This window comes from Aspergillus wentii (genome assembly GCF_001890725.1).
Source record: "Aspergillus wentii DTO 134E9 unplaced genomic scaffold ASPWEscaffold_3, whole genome shotgun sequence".
Taxonomy (NCBI): domain Eukaryota; kingdom Fungi; phylum Ascomycota; class Eurotiomycetes; order Eurotiales; family Aspergillaceae; genus Aspergillus; species Aspergillus wentii.
The window spans coordinates 1,687,447-1,706,201 of record NW_024467834.1 but is presented as its reverse complement, the minus strand read 5'-3'; the positions used below and the strand labels follow the sequence as shown (position 1 = coordinate 1,706,201).

The 18,755-nt window shown below is 49.6% G+C and overlaps 5 protein-coding genes across 5 annotated transcripts; all 5 read right to left on the bottom strand.

Moving 5' to 3' along the window:
* Positions 1-1,520: 1,520 nt before the first annotated feature.
* On the bottom strand, positions 1,521-7,388 carry ASPWEDRAFT_108897 (uncharacterized protein; the record flags this gene model as incomplete). The annotated part of the gene is made up of 4 exons (XM_040828030.1): positions 1,521-4,120; positions 4,486-4,600; positions 5,020-6,297; positions 6,723-7,388. 4 exons carry the CDS (start codon positions 7,386-7,388, stop codon positions 1,521-1,523), a joined length of 4,659 nt encoding a protein of 1,552 aa, XP_040690591.1.
* Positions 7,389-8,239: 851 nt separating this feature from the next.
* Positions 8,240-10,813, bottom strand: ASPWEDRAFT_38574 (gamma-glutamyltransferase). Its single transcript, XM_040834910.1, has 7 exons — positions 10,430-10,813; positions 10,285-10,318; positions 10,076-10,235; positions 9,449-10,028; positions 9,236-9,396; positions 9,052-9,185; positions 8,240-8,994 (listed from the first exon to the last, which is right to left on the bottom strand). The coding sequence occupies exons 1-7, from the start codon at positions 10,661-10,663 to the stop codon at positions 8,546-8,548; spliced, it is 1,752 nt and encodes a 583-aa protein (XP_040690590.1). The 5' UTR covers positions 10,664-10,813; the 3' UTR covers positions 8,240-8,545.
* Positions 10,814-11,462: 649 nt separating this feature from the next.
* Positions 11,463-12,865, bottom strand: ASPWEDRAFT_170413 (uncharacterized protein; the record flags this gene model as incomplete). The annotated part of the gene is made up of 4 exons (XM_040830615.1): positions 11,463-11,844; positions 11,893-11,925; positions 11,980-12,641; positions 12,797-12,865. 4 exons carry the CDS (start codon positions 12,863-12,865, stop codon positions 11,463-11,465), a joined length of 1,146 nt encoding a protein of 381 aa, XP_040690589.1.
* An 863-nt stretch (positions 12,866-13,728) lies between these two features.
* Positions 13,729-16,206, bottom strand: ASPWEDRAFT_108183 (GH92 family glycosyl hydrolase; the record flags this gene model as incomplete). Its single annotated transcript, XM_040827954.1, has 3 exons — positions 13,729-14,323; positions 14,374-15,051; positions 15,101-16,206. The coding sequence occupies 3 exons, from the start codon at positions 16,204-16,206 to the stop codon at positions 13,729-13,731; spliced, it is 2,379 nt and encodes a 792-aa protein (XP_040690588.1).
* A 329-nt stretch (positions 16,207-16,535) lies between these two features.
* sit2 (putative siderochrome-iron transporter) lies at positions 16,536-18,479 on the bottom strand (the record flags this gene model as incomplete). The annotated part of the gene is made up of 3 exons (XM_040827999.1): positions 16,536-17,476; positions 17,529-18,145; positions 18,214-18,479. The coding sequence occupies 3 exons, from the start codon at positions 18,477-18,479 to the stop codon at positions 16,536-16,538; spliced, it is 1,824 nt and encodes a 607-aa protein (XP_040690587.1).
* Positions 18,480-18,755: the final 276 nt, after the last annotated feature.

Below are 18,755 nucleotides of genomic sequence, written 5' to 3'. Positions count from 1 at the left end.
CTTTTGCATCGACCCAGCCTTCCAGATCTTCAAGGTTTATGCTAGAAAATATAGAGGCAAAAGAAGCAAGGCTGCGCGAAATGAGAGTCAGGCCATGTTGTTTTACTTTCTCAAGCTAAATTAACGCCACATTATACTTTAACCGGTCTTTTGGGTCATGAAGATACTAATCTCAGCTACCCTATCTGCTCTGGACAACTATGAGATCCTCTCCGCGTCCTGCAAGGCTACAGCCTAGCAATCCGGCATCATTAGAACATCGATAACACCCCGGAAGTCAGCACTACTCCAACATAGGAAGGAAATAGACAGCCCTGAAACACTACCAATCCCGTTTTTCAGCCGTTGGAAAGGAGGTCGAGTGCTTCTCGACTATTGACAAATTAATTCACGTAGCCATTTCTGGCTGGTCTTCGCATAATTGCATTATGCTGGACTATACGGGATAGAATACGCACGCCCAAGACACGGAGGACATTGGAATCCAATTTCTCTATTACGAAGTTCCAGGCAAATTCCTATCTAGTGTTCTGTAAGCTGTCTCTTACCTATACAGGAGGAGGGGGGTTTGATTGTAGAATAGCCGTCTTCATAGCTCTGAGATGAAGAAGCGCAGGATATTTGCAGTTTACGCTCAACATACTTCACTATGATAGCTACCTGCTCTTGCTTGCATCTATGGCGCTGCCTATTTCATAGATTATTCTTTCCAAGATTACGAGATCTGTGAAGCTAGAACTATGAGTATACGTTCGACGAAAATATGTACTATCCAAAATCGCAGTGGCCTCTGTAGACCTCATCTCGCTAATCCTGGCTGTCTAGAACTAGCCAACAATAACGTGCTGTATATAATAAAAAGAAGCTCCATAGGAATTCAGCAGACTTATTCTTTGCTCAATGGTTATCATGCTGTAGTATATCTACTACAGTATATATATTATCAAGCATGCGAGGGTAGTGCTGCTATGGCACTATGATCATTATATATTCAAATATTTATAATATCTTGCTTCGAAGCATGTTCTATAGCATCAAAAAGTAGAGATGGCCTGGGAAATGTGTATTATTGAGTCAATATATATTCTCGTCTTAGGCAGCTTACATAGTGTGAGTAGTATATATTTACGAACTCGATGTATACAACCCCTACCACAACAATACAGGATAGACAGATTCAATGCTGCAGTTCTATACTATCGATAATCCCTACATCTAGTATTACAAATAACAAAAAATGAAACGATACTACATAATCTCAATAGAATACACCATTAAAAAAAGAAAACGATGTTCATTCTGCAAGCATGTACATACAGCGAATTAAAAATTCATAGCCGGTCTCATCTCATTTCATATCATTCGTGGTTCGTTCCGTTCCTCTCATCAAATACATTTCGTGAACGCTGGGGAAAAAAGGTGCAAAAAGGGAAATATGTTTGGCACATGTATGAACCTCGCCGCCGAGATGGGTATCAATCACTGTACGGGAAAACAAAACCTATCCTTGCCCTTTCTTATTACCTCCTCCGCGATCCTCGGCCATCCCGACGGCTATCGTATCTATCGTCTTCTTCTTCGTCTTCTTCCTCAACCGGAGCTGGGGTTCGTCTTTCGGTGCGTCTCTTTGGTCGACGGCGGCGGTTCGAGCTGATGTTACTCGCCGAATCATCCGGAGCAAGAGACTGAATGTCATCAAGGAAGTCATCGTCTCCACTGTCCCATTGAGCGGAGGATGGTGTGCCCAGTCGAGCCTCGACGTATGATCCACGACGGGTTTGAGTGGCAACCGATAAGCCTGCACCACGTTCGCGCAGAGCACGTCGGACAACTTCGGCCTTGCAGTGTAGCGCTTCAAAGGCGTCCTCTAGCGCTTCCATTCCGAGGTAGATGTCGCGCTCGATTTCAGCCAGAGCGGCAACTTCTGTCTCTTCATCCAAAGCAATGGGCCCTCCAAAGGACGCTGGTGACGAACTTGGACCAAATGGCTGACTGGACGGCCGATCCATGCTAGGTGTTGGACCCCGTGAGATCCCGCCGGGGGTGAAAGGCGTGCCCGATCGGCTACCCCATCGCGAAGGAGTCGAGTCTTCTGCTCCGCTGCGAAGGAATCCGTCGAAACGACCCGAAATGAGAATATCCCATTCATCGTCGCTGATAGCTGCCAGGGTTGCTAGCACGTGGTGCATAGTGTGGTTGTTCAGCATGTACATAGCCGTCTCTGGATCACGGGGAAGAGACGAAAGTCGGTATAGTCGCTGGATAGCCAATGATGATGACACAAGTGCCTCAGGTTTCGGGTGTGGCTGTGGTCCTTCTGGCCGGGGTGTAGGGATAGCGGACTTCATGCCTAGCAGCGCACAGAAGCGAGGCCGTTGCTCAGACCCAAGATGCGTCAACATGGCAAAGGTCAAAGTCTCATCATCCACCTCGACTGGTGCGCTAGTAGACTGGCCTGCCTGCTCCGAAAGCCACTTATCGACTGCCACTTTAGTCTTGCGTGACTGTCGAAGGAAGTGTTCGCGGTACTCTTCCGGAACGTCAATATCCATCTTCTGCATGGGAATGTGTTCTTCGCCAGCGGGCTCATTGGCAGTTGGTGCCATGATAAATGGTGGCCAAGCGGGCAGTTCTTTGCGACCGGAGACCAATTCGAGAACTTCACCCCAGCTCACTCCAGGTTGGCGCTCTTCCGTCTCCTCATGGTCACACATCAGACAATGGCATGACTCCGACGAGATGTCACGGGCGAAAACCGCTTCCAATCGATCAAGCAGGCGACGGGCAACCGACCGATATCCAGTGGCCACCGCCAATGAGCCGCTCTTGCTCATAACCTTTTGGTAGTCATCTAGGAGCCGGTTGTAAGGCTCAAAAACCCGAGTTGCCGTGGCTTCCGAGCCTCCAGTACCCATCAGCAGTGTCTTGGTCAACCGATAATCGAGTCCACCATTCTGAAGCAAATAGTCGACTCTCGGTATCGACACAGGGACTTCGGGCGGGGGAGGAGGCGGGGGAGGGGCACCGAAGGCGGAGTTGGCTGTGGGAGGGCGTCCATACTCATATGCTGCTTCGACCGGAGTGCGACTGCGAGAAGAGTGGTGATGGGAGGACATGGACGATCGGTTCTGGTTCCGTGACGGTGGCTTTTCAGGACTCTTAGATTTGCGGGAGCTGGTGGACTGCTGAGGGGGTGCAATGGTGGCATCGGAGCCGTTTGCTGATTCGGATCCTATATCACGAGCTGTCACTGAGGATCGGGGCGGCGACATGGCAGCATGGCTATTCGACCGCCTGGGCACCTTGATATCTTCAGCAATCTTGGTTTTGGATGTCTTGTGACTGGTTGTCCTAGATGGAGTTTCCTTCTCCTGGCTGGACAATTTGGATTTCGGGGGAGTCTCTGGCCGGGCGGGCCTGCTGGTGGATGTGGACTTGACCCCGTCATCCTTCTTGGAGCGCAGACTCGACGACGACCTAGTCGAGTCGGTTCTGATCCGGATCTTTGTTTTCTCTTTAGGCTTGTCCCCCGTCTCTGTTTTCTTCTCGTCGCGGTCTCCGACCGTGCTTCCTTTGCGGGAGGACTGCTGGTCGACACTCGTCAACGGGGGGCTGGGAGGGGCACGGTGATTTTCTGTGCGGGGGTGACTGTGTTCATTCGCATCATCGCCTTTCTCGGTCAGGTCGGTGGGATCGGGCGTAGGAATGTTCGGTTTGGAGATGGCCTCCTTGCTATGAGCCTTGGAGAAGGACGGGTAGGGCAAGCTGACCCTCGACTCGAGAAAAGAGGCCGCTCCATCGCGGCTGGCGCTGTCGACGCCCGGCATGGAGGACCTGCGTTTGTGAGAGCCGCGCGAAGAAGGAGGAGTGGAAGCGGAGGTGGTTGTGGAGGAACGACCCGTGGGGATGTCACGATCTCGATCCTTGGTTGAGTGGCGGCGGGAAGACCGACCGTGGGACGAACGATGTTTGGATTTGAGGGAGGAAGAGGAGGAGGCGGCGATGCTGGAGGACGACTTTCTTTTGGTACTTTTATTCCTGTCGCGATCTCGGTCATTTAGTCTCAACGGTAGCATGACGTGCAGTGGGCTCGAAATGATGGGCAGAAAAGGAGACAAGACTGAAAGATTTCAGCCTTGCCTATTTTTGCTTTTCTTTTTTTGGTCTTAAGGTATATGCCGTTTTCTTAGTTACCTGATTTGCAAAAGAGGAAAAAGAATAATAAAGCAATCAGAAGCTCACAGGCCTTCTCGATGGGTGGTAATGCAGTGAGATGTCACTGCAGGAGGAGGACGGCGACGAATGACTCTTTCTGTTTCTTTTCTCGTCTGGCGCTTAGGAGGCGTGGAGGAATGCAGCTGGTGTTGTTCTCACTGGTCGAGAGCCGCACCAGGCAGGATGCGACATGCCGTGAGCAGAGAGGGGGAGGGGGAAAATGGACGATCAGGTCGACGAGGACGATTCGAGTAAAGTCGGGTCAGGCACGGTGCATACAGAGCGAGTTGCCAGTTAGCCCAGTGGGTTTGGGAGGAAAGAAAGAAGATGAAGTCGGGATGGTTTGCGGTGAGCGTCTCCGATTCCCCGCAGTGGGCGAAAACTTCTGAGGCAGTGGAGGAGTGACGTGGTGGCCCTGCATGGACGCCCGACGAGAGTGAGGTTTTTTTCGCTCCTGTTTAGGTGGCCAGGTCGAGAGAAAAAGAGGGTCTATCAGGATATGGATGATGTAGAAAAATGGTCTGGATGCCCGGGAACAATCTACAGTGGTAACTATGGATTGCAGTCATAAGGCTGCTTCGGTTCAATGCCTCAGGCAGAGATCGACACGATAGAACAATCCAGAAGAAAATGCGAGATGAATTCACTCATGATGGATAAACATGGACATACATAGGTCACCTACTATGCAATCCTGTTGATTCTACCGAAAATAGGGTATCAATAACTTCAAATCCAGTGCTCCCAAAACATCAACTCCAATGAACAATGCAATTATCCCGTCCATCACAACCCATTGGCAACTTTAACAGGAGATGTCTCCAACACCCAGTTCCCATCCTCCTCATGGGCTACCCCTCCTCGCCTCGCAGCTCGCATCGTCTTGTCACTTGCCCGCGTCCGCTCTCCCGTGTGTCGATCCCATAGCCAGCCCTCCTTGAGCCACATCCATGTCAGATACGCCCGCAGTTCTTTATCCTGGGGAAGGACCGATTTCCATTCAGGAACAAACCCAACAGTCTCAGCACCACACCCCTTCCAGTCCCGGGCCAGTCCTCGTAGCTCATCGCGACAGAAAATCCGCCAACTATCCAATGAATATGCTCCAACTCCAGGTAGGTGTGCAATTTCCCAGGCTACCCGCGGGTCCCTATTGTCGATGTATTCGTTACGGCCAATATCCCGTCCATCCATTTTTTGCGGGTAGTGAAGCTTGCGATATCGTTTGCTTCTGATAGGAGGATTGGAAAGCCAAATCCGGGCAATATCGATGCATTTCTTAGCCCGTTGGTTTTGAAAGCCCAGGCAATGGATCATGGCGACCAATTCCGACGGCTCCGCTGCGGCCATCGTTTCGACAGTGGGAAATCGCCCAAAAACTTGGAAAAGAACCGGAAGAGCGACACCTCCCCGCGTCCGGTTGAGGAATATGGTAGCGATGAGCAGGCGAAAAGGGTCGTGTGCTAGCTGCTCCTGAACAAGCCCGAAAGCTGGAGCATCTATAGGGGGGAAGGGTAGACAGGACTCAGGGTCGACCAGAGGCTTTGGAAAATAATGCGATATTTTCGGGAGTTTGAGTCGAGGTGCTTTCCCCGGTTGAGGAAACTCGGACTTGATAGGGGACATACTCTTGGTCGGGGTTCGAGGAACTGTTGGATGAATAACGACGGGGTCTTTCAGAGGCGATGTTTGCGTGGAATAGGAGGGTAGAGGGCTGTCATCGCCGGAGCTGATATCTCTAGGTACGTCACTCAGAGATGAATCGGACAAGAGAAAGTCGGACGGTAAATCGAGATCTTTCAAAATAATTCTTGCTTCTTCCGGAATCGAATGCTTCAACACTGGGCTGCTAGGTTTCCTGTTCTTCTCGCTGCAAAAACTCGACTTTTTTGTAATATTTTTCTTCGGTGTGCGCAAAAAGTACTTGGACTGCACCTCATCACTGGCGGTCACACCTTGCGAATCATTGGCTCCTAAAAATCCGAGTCCCAGAAGGGATCGTCGAGAATGCTCTTCTCCACGACGAATCCGTTGCTTTCCTTTGTCGTTGTTTCTGTGGGTTGTTTTGCGCCAGCCTGGCCGCTCTTCTGGGCGTGGCCCTGAGGTGCATTGTCTTGAGACGGGTGTGTATTTTCCAATACCCCAAGGCTCTCGCGATGTCGTTTCGCCTTTCGCTCTTTTCGTTTCTGCCGTTTGTGGTGATTCCTTTCTCTATTCCGTCCTCCTGAAACGGGGTGGTGTGGCGTATCGTTGCCTTGAGATTGTTCCGTTTTCGACATGGATTTAGAGGCAGCATTAAAGGTATGTTGTGGCAGCATTTGTTGGGACGCGATATTCTCTTTTGTTTCACCATCACTGCCATCGTGGAAAGAAATGGGATGTTCGCGTTCGCCCAAATTGGCATTTTCGAAGTTGGCTTCGCCCGGATTGCTATAAGAATCAAGTTCAACGATAGGATGTTGGATGGTTTGGACGATTTCAACAATGGGTTGAGCATTTTGTTTGACCTTTTCACTCTCATGCGAAGCAGCCCTGACAGTAGAATCAAGCGGTTCGAGCACTGGTTCATCATCCAAACCGTGGGACTTCTGGGGCAGTCCAGTCACATCATCCATGTGGTCTTCAACATCCATAGCTTCATCTTGACGACTTTCATTGCCATTGTTTTGTGGGAAGTCCAAATCCTGCTGGATAGACTCATTCGAAACCCTCTTGCTCTTCTTGCTCTTGTCCTTGGATTTCTCGCCACTGTTTCGCTTTCTTTTCCGCTCCTTCTTTGCCTCCTTCTGTTGTTTCTCTTTCTCTTCGTCGATCTCATCGCCAAATTCAGACCCATCTAAGCCTGGACAGCTGATTTCATAGATATCGAAGTACGTCTTCTTGACAAATCGCAGGAGTCTATTCGTGGCAGCCTCGTTCATTCCAACAGCTCCTGCCTCGTCGCGCATGGCGTCTGTGAACCGTCGTCTATCGGACCGCTTCACCGGATATTTTCCCTTGCGCATAAAAGGATGCGAGAGAATGAATCCTCGTAGCTCTTCTCGCTGATCGGGACCGAGTGATGCAAATACAGCATCCTCTTCAGTAACCTCATCATCGACGGGGAGGTTATCGTCATCAAGTTGGTCGTCAACCGCAATAGTGTCTTTCTTTGTAGTCTCGCTGTTTACCATGTGATTCTGGACGTTGTCAACCTGATCTTCATCCTGGGCCTCATTTTCGGTATCACCACTCTCCTCACTATCCTCAGCATCGATCCTTGCAATGGACTTCTCCGTGCGAGCAGCGGTTTTATCCTTTTTCTCCAGCGAAAAATAAGGCGACTCCGTCTGCTCAGCTCCCGAACCCCCACGGTACCACGAGGGACTGTCCTCATAGCTCCCATCCATCATCAAGTCACCGTTATACTCTCCAAAAGAAGCTTCGTCGGAGAGAATCTCATCCACAACACGGTCGTAGGCTTCTTCGTCGAAGGGGTAGAGATCCAGATCGAAACGGGGAGGGGAGATAACGACGGCGATGTTGCTGGCTTTCATTTTGACTCTTTTCAAGATTTTTTTCTCTCGTTTAATTCTTGCTGAGGAATGTAGGGGCTCGGTTTCTGTGTGTTTCTGCGCTAATTGCGTGTCGATTTTGTTGCAATGTACTCGTCGAGTGTGTTATGCATAGTTGGGTGGGTTGGTAGGATCGAGGATTAGACCTGTCAAAGGAGCTAGAGAGCAGTGGAGAGGTCAGAAAGCGTCGGGAATTTCTTTCTTTTTTGCTTCGTTGATTTGCTTTTGAGTTTATCGATCGAAGAATTAAAATATCAAATGAGAGAGATACTCACCACTGTCCTGTTCAAAGGCCAGTATCCTCGATTTTCCATGTGAAGCTAAAGCTCCCTCATACTCTGCGAGAAAGGGTTTTGAAGTGCAAAGCACCAACCCAATCCTATATATATTTGCTAGGGGGTCAGAAAATAATGAACAACACTGACAATGACTCAAACCAAAATATTCACTTATCCAAGAATATTGACGGCTAGTGAAGGAGGTTAGGGAAGTGAATGAAAAAGGTGCGTCAATCCAACGCGAAAGACGCGGAGCAATGTGGAGCACGGACCACCACTTCAGCTTCTACTCGGAATATTCAGAGGCAGATCATGATGGAAATATCATTACGCATATTGGTGATAATAATTGCGTTATCATACTTGACTTGCAAGTTGAAGTAGATGTATGTAACATGCTATCAAGGCTAAGCATAGATATTCCGCAATATGCACTATCTACATCCCTGCACCCACTATAAAAAGGCCTATCACAACTTCATCAAGAAGCATCCTTAATCACACGGCAAATCCACCCGAGTTAAGCTGTCTCGGCTCACCAGCAGCATCAAAAGTTCCATTTGGCAGCACTCGGATGGCTTGGGCAGTACTCTGCCCCGGAGCAAGCCAGGTCACATTGTGGCCGCGGGCTTTCATGAACGCGACGGTCGCGTTGTCATAGGCATACTCGAACGAAACTTGGTTGGGGACCAGTTGATCGTGTAATCGAGGTCGGGCCAGTGCCTCAGCCGCGGAAAGCCCTTCGTCCACGGCATGGATGATATTCTGGATTGTAGCTGTAATAATCCGACTACCGCCTGCGGACCCAGCGAGAAAGAATACAGTCCCGTTGGGGTGGGTCACGATGGCTGGGGATGCAGAGGACAACGGGCGCTTTCCGGGTTTGATATAATTTGCCTCCGAAGGAATATAACCAAAGGAATTGGATGAGCCAGGAGTAGAGAAGTCTGGGTAATCAGTTAATATGGAACAGAAAAAGAAACGTTAGAAGGTGGAATCCTTACCATCCATCTCGTTGTTCATGATGATACCCGTTTCAGGGACCATCAAATGACTTCCAAAGTAAAGATTAATCGTCGTAATGAGAGAAATTGCCATTCCTGAGTGATCGACGGCTGCCATGTGAGAGGTTCCCGGACTAGATCCGTCAGCCAACTGCAAGTTAGACGGACCAGGAGGAAGCCCTACGTGTTTAGACTCTCGATTCCTTGGGGATCATAAGCAGACACATTTTGAGTCCGCACGTCCGAGATCTTGGCTCGAATACTATCGATAGTGGACTGGTTCAGCATATTCGCTTGATACTTGTCCAGTCCATTGAGAAACAGTGGATCGCCCAATTTAGTCCTCTGGATTATAAATTAGCCATGAGAAAGCCCCAAGGGATACGCCGCAACTTACCTCACCATAGCCAAACCGAATTGCCTCATCCATGCGATGTGTACTCAAGTTGACGTAACCAGGCGCGAAAAACTGGCCATAAGCTTCCATAATCTTCAGTGCACTCAGCGCAACAATACCACTTGATGGAGCCGTAGTGCACGCGATTTTATAGTCACGATAGTCAATATGGGCGACTTCACGGCTGAGTGTCGTATAGTTACGCAGGTCTTCCAGTGCCATGGTGCCATTTTCTGCCCGCAAAGCATCTATCATAGTCTCGGCAATAGGCCCGGAGTAGAAGGCATCTGCGCCTTGGTTGGCGATGGTCTCGAGAGTATCGGCATAGCGCTTGCGAGTCATAGTATCACCAAGGCCGAGTCGGGTCCCGTTCGGGGCAAAATCAAGAGCCCATGTCGGATTCTTGGATAGGAAGTCCTCCTCGCCATCGACCGCCTTTTTCATATAATTAACCAGGTCTTCGGTGACAGGAAAGCCCTCGCGTGCCATTCGGATCGCAGGCTGCATAACGGTCGACCAGGGCAGAGAGCCATAGCTTTTGTGGAGATGCTCCAGACCACGGATCTCACCAGGAACACCACTGAACCTTTGTTAATGGATGAAGAATAACAGTAGGAGTCATCGTACCTTGCTAAGCCACCGCGGGTGGATGCTTTGGTATTGTTCGTGTACATGTCCTCGAAGGCGGCGGCAGGTGCTGTCTCGCGGAAATCGATGAATTCGAACGTCCCATTCGGTGCCTTGACCAGCATGAATCCACCTCCTCCAATGCCACTGTGGTACATGGCTGGTGAATCAATCAGCCTGGGCTCGTTGTGATATTTCGGAAAACTTACCTATGGTTCCGACACAAAATACTGTAGCAACCATCTGGCCAAGGCGATTCAGTATCATCCAGGATAAGGCTCAATTCCAGTGCTTCTGGATGCGCCCCAAGGCTCCCAGTAGGGGGCGGAGCAAGGCTGGCAGAGGACCACTTACAGCATCAGCAGCGTTTCCGCCCATTTTCAGCATCTCGGTACCATGGCGACTACAGATCGCGCTTTCGCTCGCTACCGCACCCAGCTTGCCATCTTCAATCTTATGGACATGTCCATTGTTATCTCGTCGTAGACTTGATGCTATCTCAACGGGCGAAGTGTATACACTCGGAAAGTGCGCAAAGAGGAAAAGAAGTGACAATAATGCCAGTCCTGGTCTTATCGCGCTAAACATGATTGAAGTAACCTTTTGTTCATTCGAGGAAAGTGAATGCGAAGGACCTGTCGCTGTGACCGGGAGTGAGGTGTCTTTCAAAGGGCGCAGCGGCTGGTCAGAAGATTAAAGTTAGTCCAACCTCGGATATCAGTAATTAGAGAGAGAATCCATTCAAAATAAAACGAGATGAGGGGAAAAGGAACTGATTGATTTATGCCGTATCTCTTACCTGCTTCTCCACATCTTGACCGGGAGACCATAAAACCCCTCGTATTGTCATATCATCGGGTGAACCTGTCGTTTCTGGAATATTGGGGTATCAATGCATCCAATCCCAATCGACTGAGCCGCGGTCGCATACAAAAACCAACAAATAAGATTTAGAAACAGATTAAAAGTCCACGAAAATAAAGATGTAAGATAGTGAACAGAGAAGGTAAACAGATTATTGCAGAATTTGCGATAAACTCCAAATGAGCGAATGTTCCGGAAGGGGAAAGATAAGGTGGTGCGGAGAGCTTGCCGGGGTTCCATTTCGATAAGAACTGGAAGAGCTGAGATATCCGTCGAAGGGATCGCCCGACTATTAGTCCCAATGAATGACCATTGGTAATGAAGTCGGCTTTGAGCGATGGTGTGATAAAGCTGAAATCAAAGCTTATCGTCCCACTGTGCCTGGCGGGCTGATCGGCAGAGCTTAAGGCGGTTCAGCTGCAACACGCCATAAGGCTTGCGTGGAATATTGGTGAGTCAACTGGCTCAATTTTTATGCCCTTGCTTTCTTTGTCTTGTGTTTACTTCTTTGGTATTCCTCCAACTACCCAGCAGTTTCAACAGCATCCTTTACCCAGGCAATTGTGGTGGTCCATTCGGGTGGAATATCTTCAAGAGGCTGCACCACGGCAGTAACTAGACGACGCCCCCAGTCTTTAACAAACCATTTGTGTGAGAGGAGATGCATGCCGACACCATAATGCAAAAAGAGGATGCGCGCCATCCAATCTCCGTCTTTGAGCAGAATAATGAATGCTTCGCTGATGTGGATCGGCCACGATATGATGCCGCCTCGTTTACCACCCGTTGGCCATCGCTTAATGGAATCGTCGAGTAATCCCCACGTGTCTATATATTCCGTCTGGTGCGGGCCGGGATTATTCTCAATCTTGCTGCGTAGTTGGTTAAGTGATCCCAACAGAGTGCTGACAATGTTAGTGAGAATTTCTTAAATCCAGTGTTCTGACACCAACCTGCGTAGTGAAACCATCTTTGAAGTCCAAGGACTTGTACCAATATTAGTATTTGCTTCTGAGCAAAGAATAGGGAACAAGACTCACCTATCCGGAAGCTCTATAGTCTCGTCTTCCTTCGGTATCCACCCGCTTATTTCCTCCATGTGCTCGTTCGTTGTGAGCTGGTAATATAGAAACGCGCAACCGGCAATCAGCCGACGAATCTCCAGCACTTGGTATAGAGGCTCAAACGGATGATCGCCCCGGGAAGCAGACGGGTAGGCTGTCGCGCAGACCATGATGAAGACCGAGCAGATGAACGCTGGCCCACAGTTTTGCGGGGTGATCTCCGTGAGCACCCGACTAAATGCGGAGCACGCTTGTGTCTGGTACTTAAGAGCGACCTCCAGCCATGGCCGATTATCAATCTCATCCGGCTCTAAGGAGGCAATATGGAGGGCGGAGAGGGCGAAGATGGCGTCCAGTAGATACGGATGGTTTACCGCAATATTGGGTAGGGTTTTCTGAAAGTATTCCGCGTTCAATTGGCGCTCGGGCAAGGTGACATAGGTTTCGGTAATATATTGGTGAAATAGCTTTATTTCGAGCTGTCGTGTGGGTAAGGGGAGCTCGGTGGATCCAGCCGTAAGGTCCATCAGTTCGTGTGGAGTGGAGGACTGGCCATCGGTGTCGCTAGAGGGTGGAGGATAGGTGCATTGCAGCTTGCGTTTCTTGCATAGACTGCATCTGGGGTTCCCTTCGTCGCACTGGACGGTGTCAGTGGATTGTCTCAATTGCGGATTCAAGCTGCGCGACGGAGCCTCCGTAAATGGGGAACGAAGAGTAAATCCAGAAGGACACAGCAATCACACGTGGAACAAAGATTAAATAAGCAATGGAATTAGTTAAATCTAGAACCTACCTTGACATGCCTTCGCTTGCATTCAAGACAGCCCTTGCGGGACTTGGTGTGACTGCGACGCGACGGCATAGGAAATATTGATTTCTCTGCAATTTAAACGGAAGAAGATTCCGAGAAAAGATGGGGAAGAACGAACCAACCAGAGACTGGCTGGTTGGATAGCAAACAGGAATAATGATGATATGTGGTCGCCTGTATGGATAAAGGATGCGTAAAGGAATACGAGAAAAAGGGCGTCGATGATCTGCTTCGCTTCGCTTGGCTGCTTTAGACCGTTGAAAGTTGGAGATTTGGAGCTCCTTTTTTTTTGATGTGGAGAAACCGAGGCAGTGGGGTGAATGAGTAATCCAGGTGGGTTGTCTGATTGGCTCAACAGAGTTGTATCAGGATCAAACAGTCATGGGACATGCATATTATTTAACAAGAGGAGGATAAAAGTAAAGAGTTGATACAATATTTAATCGAATATAGAAATTGTTGTGGCTGAATCTGATCCACATGCGTGGAAGTTGTATAGCGTCAACAACACCTAAACGGGAACATTGAACCAGTCAAACTACCTCCTGATACTTCGGAGCTTGGAAAAAAAAAAAAAAAAAAAAAACATCATCTCTATCATAAATAGTCTATAGGATAGTAGATAGATGAAAAATACACTACATCCGTGCAATATGTATCCCCGCTTCCCCTCTTCGTGGGGCTGCAATTCCTCTGTACGCCCTCATCTGATATCACATTCTTCTCAAGATAATCCAAAATGGTGAACACCAAATCTCTTCTGGACCCCATGTTACATCCTCCTTTCAACAGCGTACACAAAATTCTCCGCACCAGACCCTTCGCTGTCCTAGGAATGCCACATCCGAATCCCGTCGCATGCACATACCAAATCTTCAATTCCAGTACACATTATATTGGCTTGATCTATTTATCTAATCAGTATCAGAGCCAGTACTACCGCCCAAACTCGGTGGCAAAGCGTCCTCTCCCATCCCCCAGTCACTCTCCTCATCCCCTAATGTCAACTCAAGCGTCATTCCCTCCGTGAAAAACTCATGTCCGATCCAATTCCTTTTATAATCCCGGCCATTCAATTTCGCACTCTGGATAAACACTCTCTTATAATCCTTGTTGAAATTGACATTGCGGATTGTAGCCGTTTTATTCGTCACAGGGTTCGTTATACTGATTGCTTCGAAGAATGGGGCTGTAATAAGGTAAACATTCTGACCTGGGTTAGGGAAAAGGCCCATCATGGAGAATACGGTGAATCCACCCATGGCACCTGAATCGTCATTTCCGGGGAGTCCGGATGTGGTATCGTTAAAGGATGAGGGGATATAACTGTGAGCGCTACGAGATGATAGCGCAGGTCGACCGGCATAATGGTATTGGAATACGGTCAGGAAGACAGGCTCGTTGCCTATATCGGCCAGGCCGGAGGTATGGAAGAAGTCAAGGCGAGATACGAAATTCTCTGGGCCACCAAGTAGCTGTATAAGTGAGGCCATGTCGTGGGGAACGAAGCTGTTGATAATTAGCGGACTTCTTTGACAATTAGGAAGAGATAGAAGTACAATTGATATTCCCATACGCTGGACTCGAAAGTCTCAGAGGGATTGGATGTGAGAGAACACCAGGAACCTGATAATTCACTGCAGGCAATTGGATCCTGATATCCCCACGTCCCGTTAAGATACTTTGGCTGAAAGAAACCCACAAACCCGGTGTCATTCCCCGTAACAAAGGACGTCTGATCCGGTTTGTACAGATTCCGCCAGTTACTAGCCCGGGCTAGATATTTGGTATAATCTTCCTTCCCGAGTCCCTTTCCCACGATCGATAAACTGTAGTCATTGTAGGAATATTCCAAGGTGCGGGATATACTTCGAGTATTGGACCCAAATCCCAGATAGTCAAAGTCCAGGTAGGGGATGTAATGATGATTCTTCCAGCTCTGGAGACCACCGCGACCTTGGTATGACCACTCCAGAGGCTCATTCTCGGCATCGTTTACCATGGCTTCGTATGCTAGATCCCAGTCAATACCTGTTAGGTTCTTGACGTATGCATCGGCCAGGACGACATCTGCATTCGATCCGCCTTGCGTCCAGCCTTTACATAGACTCATGCGACAATCTGGTAGCCATCCCTCGTGTTTGTATGTGTCCAGAAGACTTCGCACCATTCTCGATTGCGTCTGAGGGTCGACTATCGTTAAGAAAGGATGTTGTACTCGGAAAGAGTCCCAGATACTAAAATCATCAGTCCATTGGTCATGTGCGATACAGCGAGTATACATACCAGTAGAAAGAATCAAAGTACGGCTCATCGCTCTCCCAGAGAGGATTCTCGCCGGTCAAATCCTGCGGCGAAAGCATCGTCCGGTAGATTCCACTCCAGAAGCTCGTCTGCAGGTCCTTATCCACGCCCCCAGTCTGCACGGATACAGGTTTCAGTTTCTCCCTCCATCCATCCTCTGCGCGTGTCCGAATCCCATCAAAGTCATACACTGGTCCAGGAATTTCCCTTTTGGCATTTTCGCATGCTTTATCCCCATTGAGGAAACTGACACCAACCCTGACATTCACCGTGCCATTCTCCGGTCGCTGAAACCGCACAAAACCACCCGCTTGAATATAAAACAGATTGAAGCCGCGCGTGACAAAGAGGTCATTGCGCTCGTTGCCAGCTCTATCATTCACCCAAATTCCACTATCACGGATGGAAGCGCCCTCAAAGTCAGCACAGAAATACGACATATAAGAGCCCGCCCCGAAACTGGGTAAAAAGGTCCCATTTGCCTTGACTCGCCCAGTGTCGGCATCGATACTAATTGAAGCATTCTGTCGACTATCCCACAAATCGGTTAAATCAATCAACATCACCGGGTCCAGCTCAGATCCATTCGAACTCGTGGCAGTCGGAAACGTAAACCGATACAGAGCAGCATGCTCGGTCGCCGTCATCTCCGCCCGAATCCCAGTCTCCAAGGACAGGGCAAAATATCCCGGTCGTGCGACGACCGAGTCATTCGCATAGTGCACTTTACGCGCATCTTTCGAAAAATGACAATTGTCGATCTCATTTTCTGGGCAATACTGCGGGAAAATTGGAAAGTTGCCTAGGGAAGGATTCCCGCCGCTGCCTGCGTCGTGGAGAGACGAGAAGCCGGTTACATTGCTGCCGTCTGTAGAGAAGCCGGCGGTGTTTTGTCCGTCGACGTCAGCGACGGGTTTGGCAAGGCCGTATGGAAGACTGGCGCCAGCGAAAACGTTGCCTCCGTTGTTGGATCCGATGAGGGGGTTGATGAGGTCGAGGATGTCGGTGGTGTTGGTTGAGGAAGTTGCCAGTCCGAGTCCCGGCCAGTGAAGGGGGAGTAGGGCTAGATATTTCTGGAGGACTCCCATTATTGACTATCCAAGGTGGATAGATGGATGGACTAGATTAATGTGATGGTTACTTTTGAAGTTGGAGAAAGCAGGGATAGGGAACACGTGCTGCGGGGTTGAAAGAAGGGAGAAAAATGCCATTGATATTATTTGCATCGAGAAAAAACTATTATACGGACAACAATTATTAAGTATGTACTTTTTTGAGTCCTGGTGCATGCCTGTTGCTCAAGGACAAAAATGCATGTTTCCCCAATTCCTTCACCCCTATCCACTCATTCCACTCTATATGTATAAACATGGGTATCTCTCACATGGTACTCCATAACGACAATAAAGGAAAGCCTTTAAAGCATAACACCCTTGTTCTGCCTCTTGTCGACCTTGTAGTTCTTCCAGATGGCGATGCAAGGGAAGGCAAGCACCAGAATGGCAGTGGCAGCAATGGCACCGCACTTCTGGCTGTAACCCCAGGCATAGTTGGCAGCGTTACGGCTTGGAGAGCCCAGGGGGTAGGTCTGCTGAAGGGCCCAACCGCCGTTGGAGATTTGCGTGGCGTTGCCCTTGAGGTCGTCGGGAAGGGCAGAGGTCAGCGCGTCGACGAAGGTATTGCTGTAGATGGCGGCAGAGACAGCGTTTCCGATAGCACCACCCAGACTGGCGAAGAGACCGATGAGGGCAAGCATGAGGGGAACGTTCTCACGGTCAGAAGAGGCCATGACGGCCATCTGGTTACCGATAACCAAGGTACCACCACCGAAAGCGATGAAGATCTGGCACATGACGGTGTAAGGGAGTTGGTTGGTTTCGCCATCACCACGGAAGTGAATCATCAAACCAGCGCCCAACATGAGGAGCGGAAGACCGAAGCAGAAGCAGGACCACTTGAAGCTCTTGACGTAGCGAATCCAGATACCAAAGACCACACCCCAGAAGCAAGATCCGACGTTGTAGATCTGGGTCATGTAACCAGCCATGGCGGTGTCGAGGTCGTAGACGACGTAGCAGAAGTACAAGAAGTAGAGATCCCAGCAGTAGAAGCTGAAGTTGATCAGGGCGGAGCAGAAGCAGGCACCCAGGACAGTGCGCTTCTTGAGCAATTCATAGCTGACGAAATGCGCGCGGGCAAAGAACTTCTCCCAGACAGCAAAGATACCCAACACGACGACTCCGACGACGATCTCAGCGATGAAGCTGGCACTCTTGTACTGGGCACGTCCGGCGGTTTGCAAACTGAAAGGCAAGAGGAGGAGAATCCAACCGGCCATCAGGAGCACGGCACCCACGACTGGGCATGGTTAGCGGGGGTTATTATTGTAGACCACAAAGGAAGAACATACTATCGAATTCCTGGATGTAATGGACGGTGGACTGCATAAAAGTACGGCCACTGGGCTCGTGCTTGTACAGACCAAGCTTCTCGGCCTTCTTCTGATAGAACTTGAAGACCAGAGCCATGGGCACCAGAACAGCGGTCATGATGATGGTGAAAGCACCGTAGGCCCAACGCCATCCACCGGTGTGGTAGATGAAGCTGTCGGCAGCCAGCGAAGCAGTGAAGGCGGTGCAAATGAAGGGAGTGCTGACAAAGGCGATGGCGAAGGCTCGGTTCCTCATACCAGAGGTATCAGCGACGAAGATATCCAAACTGATGTAGAGAGCATCGTAGCCGACGTAGTAGATGACGTAACCAGCGGCATAGCTGCTGGGACCGTTGCACGAGGCCAGGATGACGATTCCGAGAATGTAGATTGCGGTGAAGATGAGGAGACCTTCACAACGACCCCAGATGTTGAGGATCTTGGCGACAGGCAGCTTCATCACACCGCCGATGATGCTGGCCAAGATACTAGCGGTACTGATGGCCGGGGCGGTTTGAAAGTCGGCATAGGCCTTGGCTTGGGCGTAGGTGCCAATGGCCATCTGCAAGGCCAGCAAGAAGAAACACACCCAGACCCTATATTGAACGACATTTATAATTAGATCATGCATCATCGGCAGAATTGTTATACAGGATAAACCCACCAGGCATAGGTGATGTAGACAGCCTTCTTGCTCCATACCAACGCGGCAGCTTCGGCTTTTTGCACACCTAGATGGGCACTCTTGGTGACTTGATCGGGTTCCTGCTCGATAGCCTTCTCATTGCGTGCCTCCAAGCTCAGTCGACGGTCCTCCGATTCACTACCAGAGTATGCAGGGGGGTCTTCCGGCGAGGTCTGCTTGGGCTGATGGTTCTCGGTGGCCGTGAGGTCGGAAACAATCTCGGAATCCTTGCGATTCCTGACCATATCAAGGACACCCATGATGACCAGGTATCGATCTTGTCTTCCTCCAATAAGCAAGGGGCGGGTAAGCAAGGGAGGGGGAGTTGGAATGGAGGAGGAAGAAAGGGAGGGAAATTGAGAAAAACAGGACAGATTAGTTTTCTATATATGTATGCCCGTATGGCCCGGTCGTCGAGTGGGATAACTCAACGGCATATGGCCATGGCCTAAGTGGGTAATTAAAAAAAAGAGGACTAATTAATCAAATGGGGAGTTGCGAAGTTGCTAACAAATTTTCGC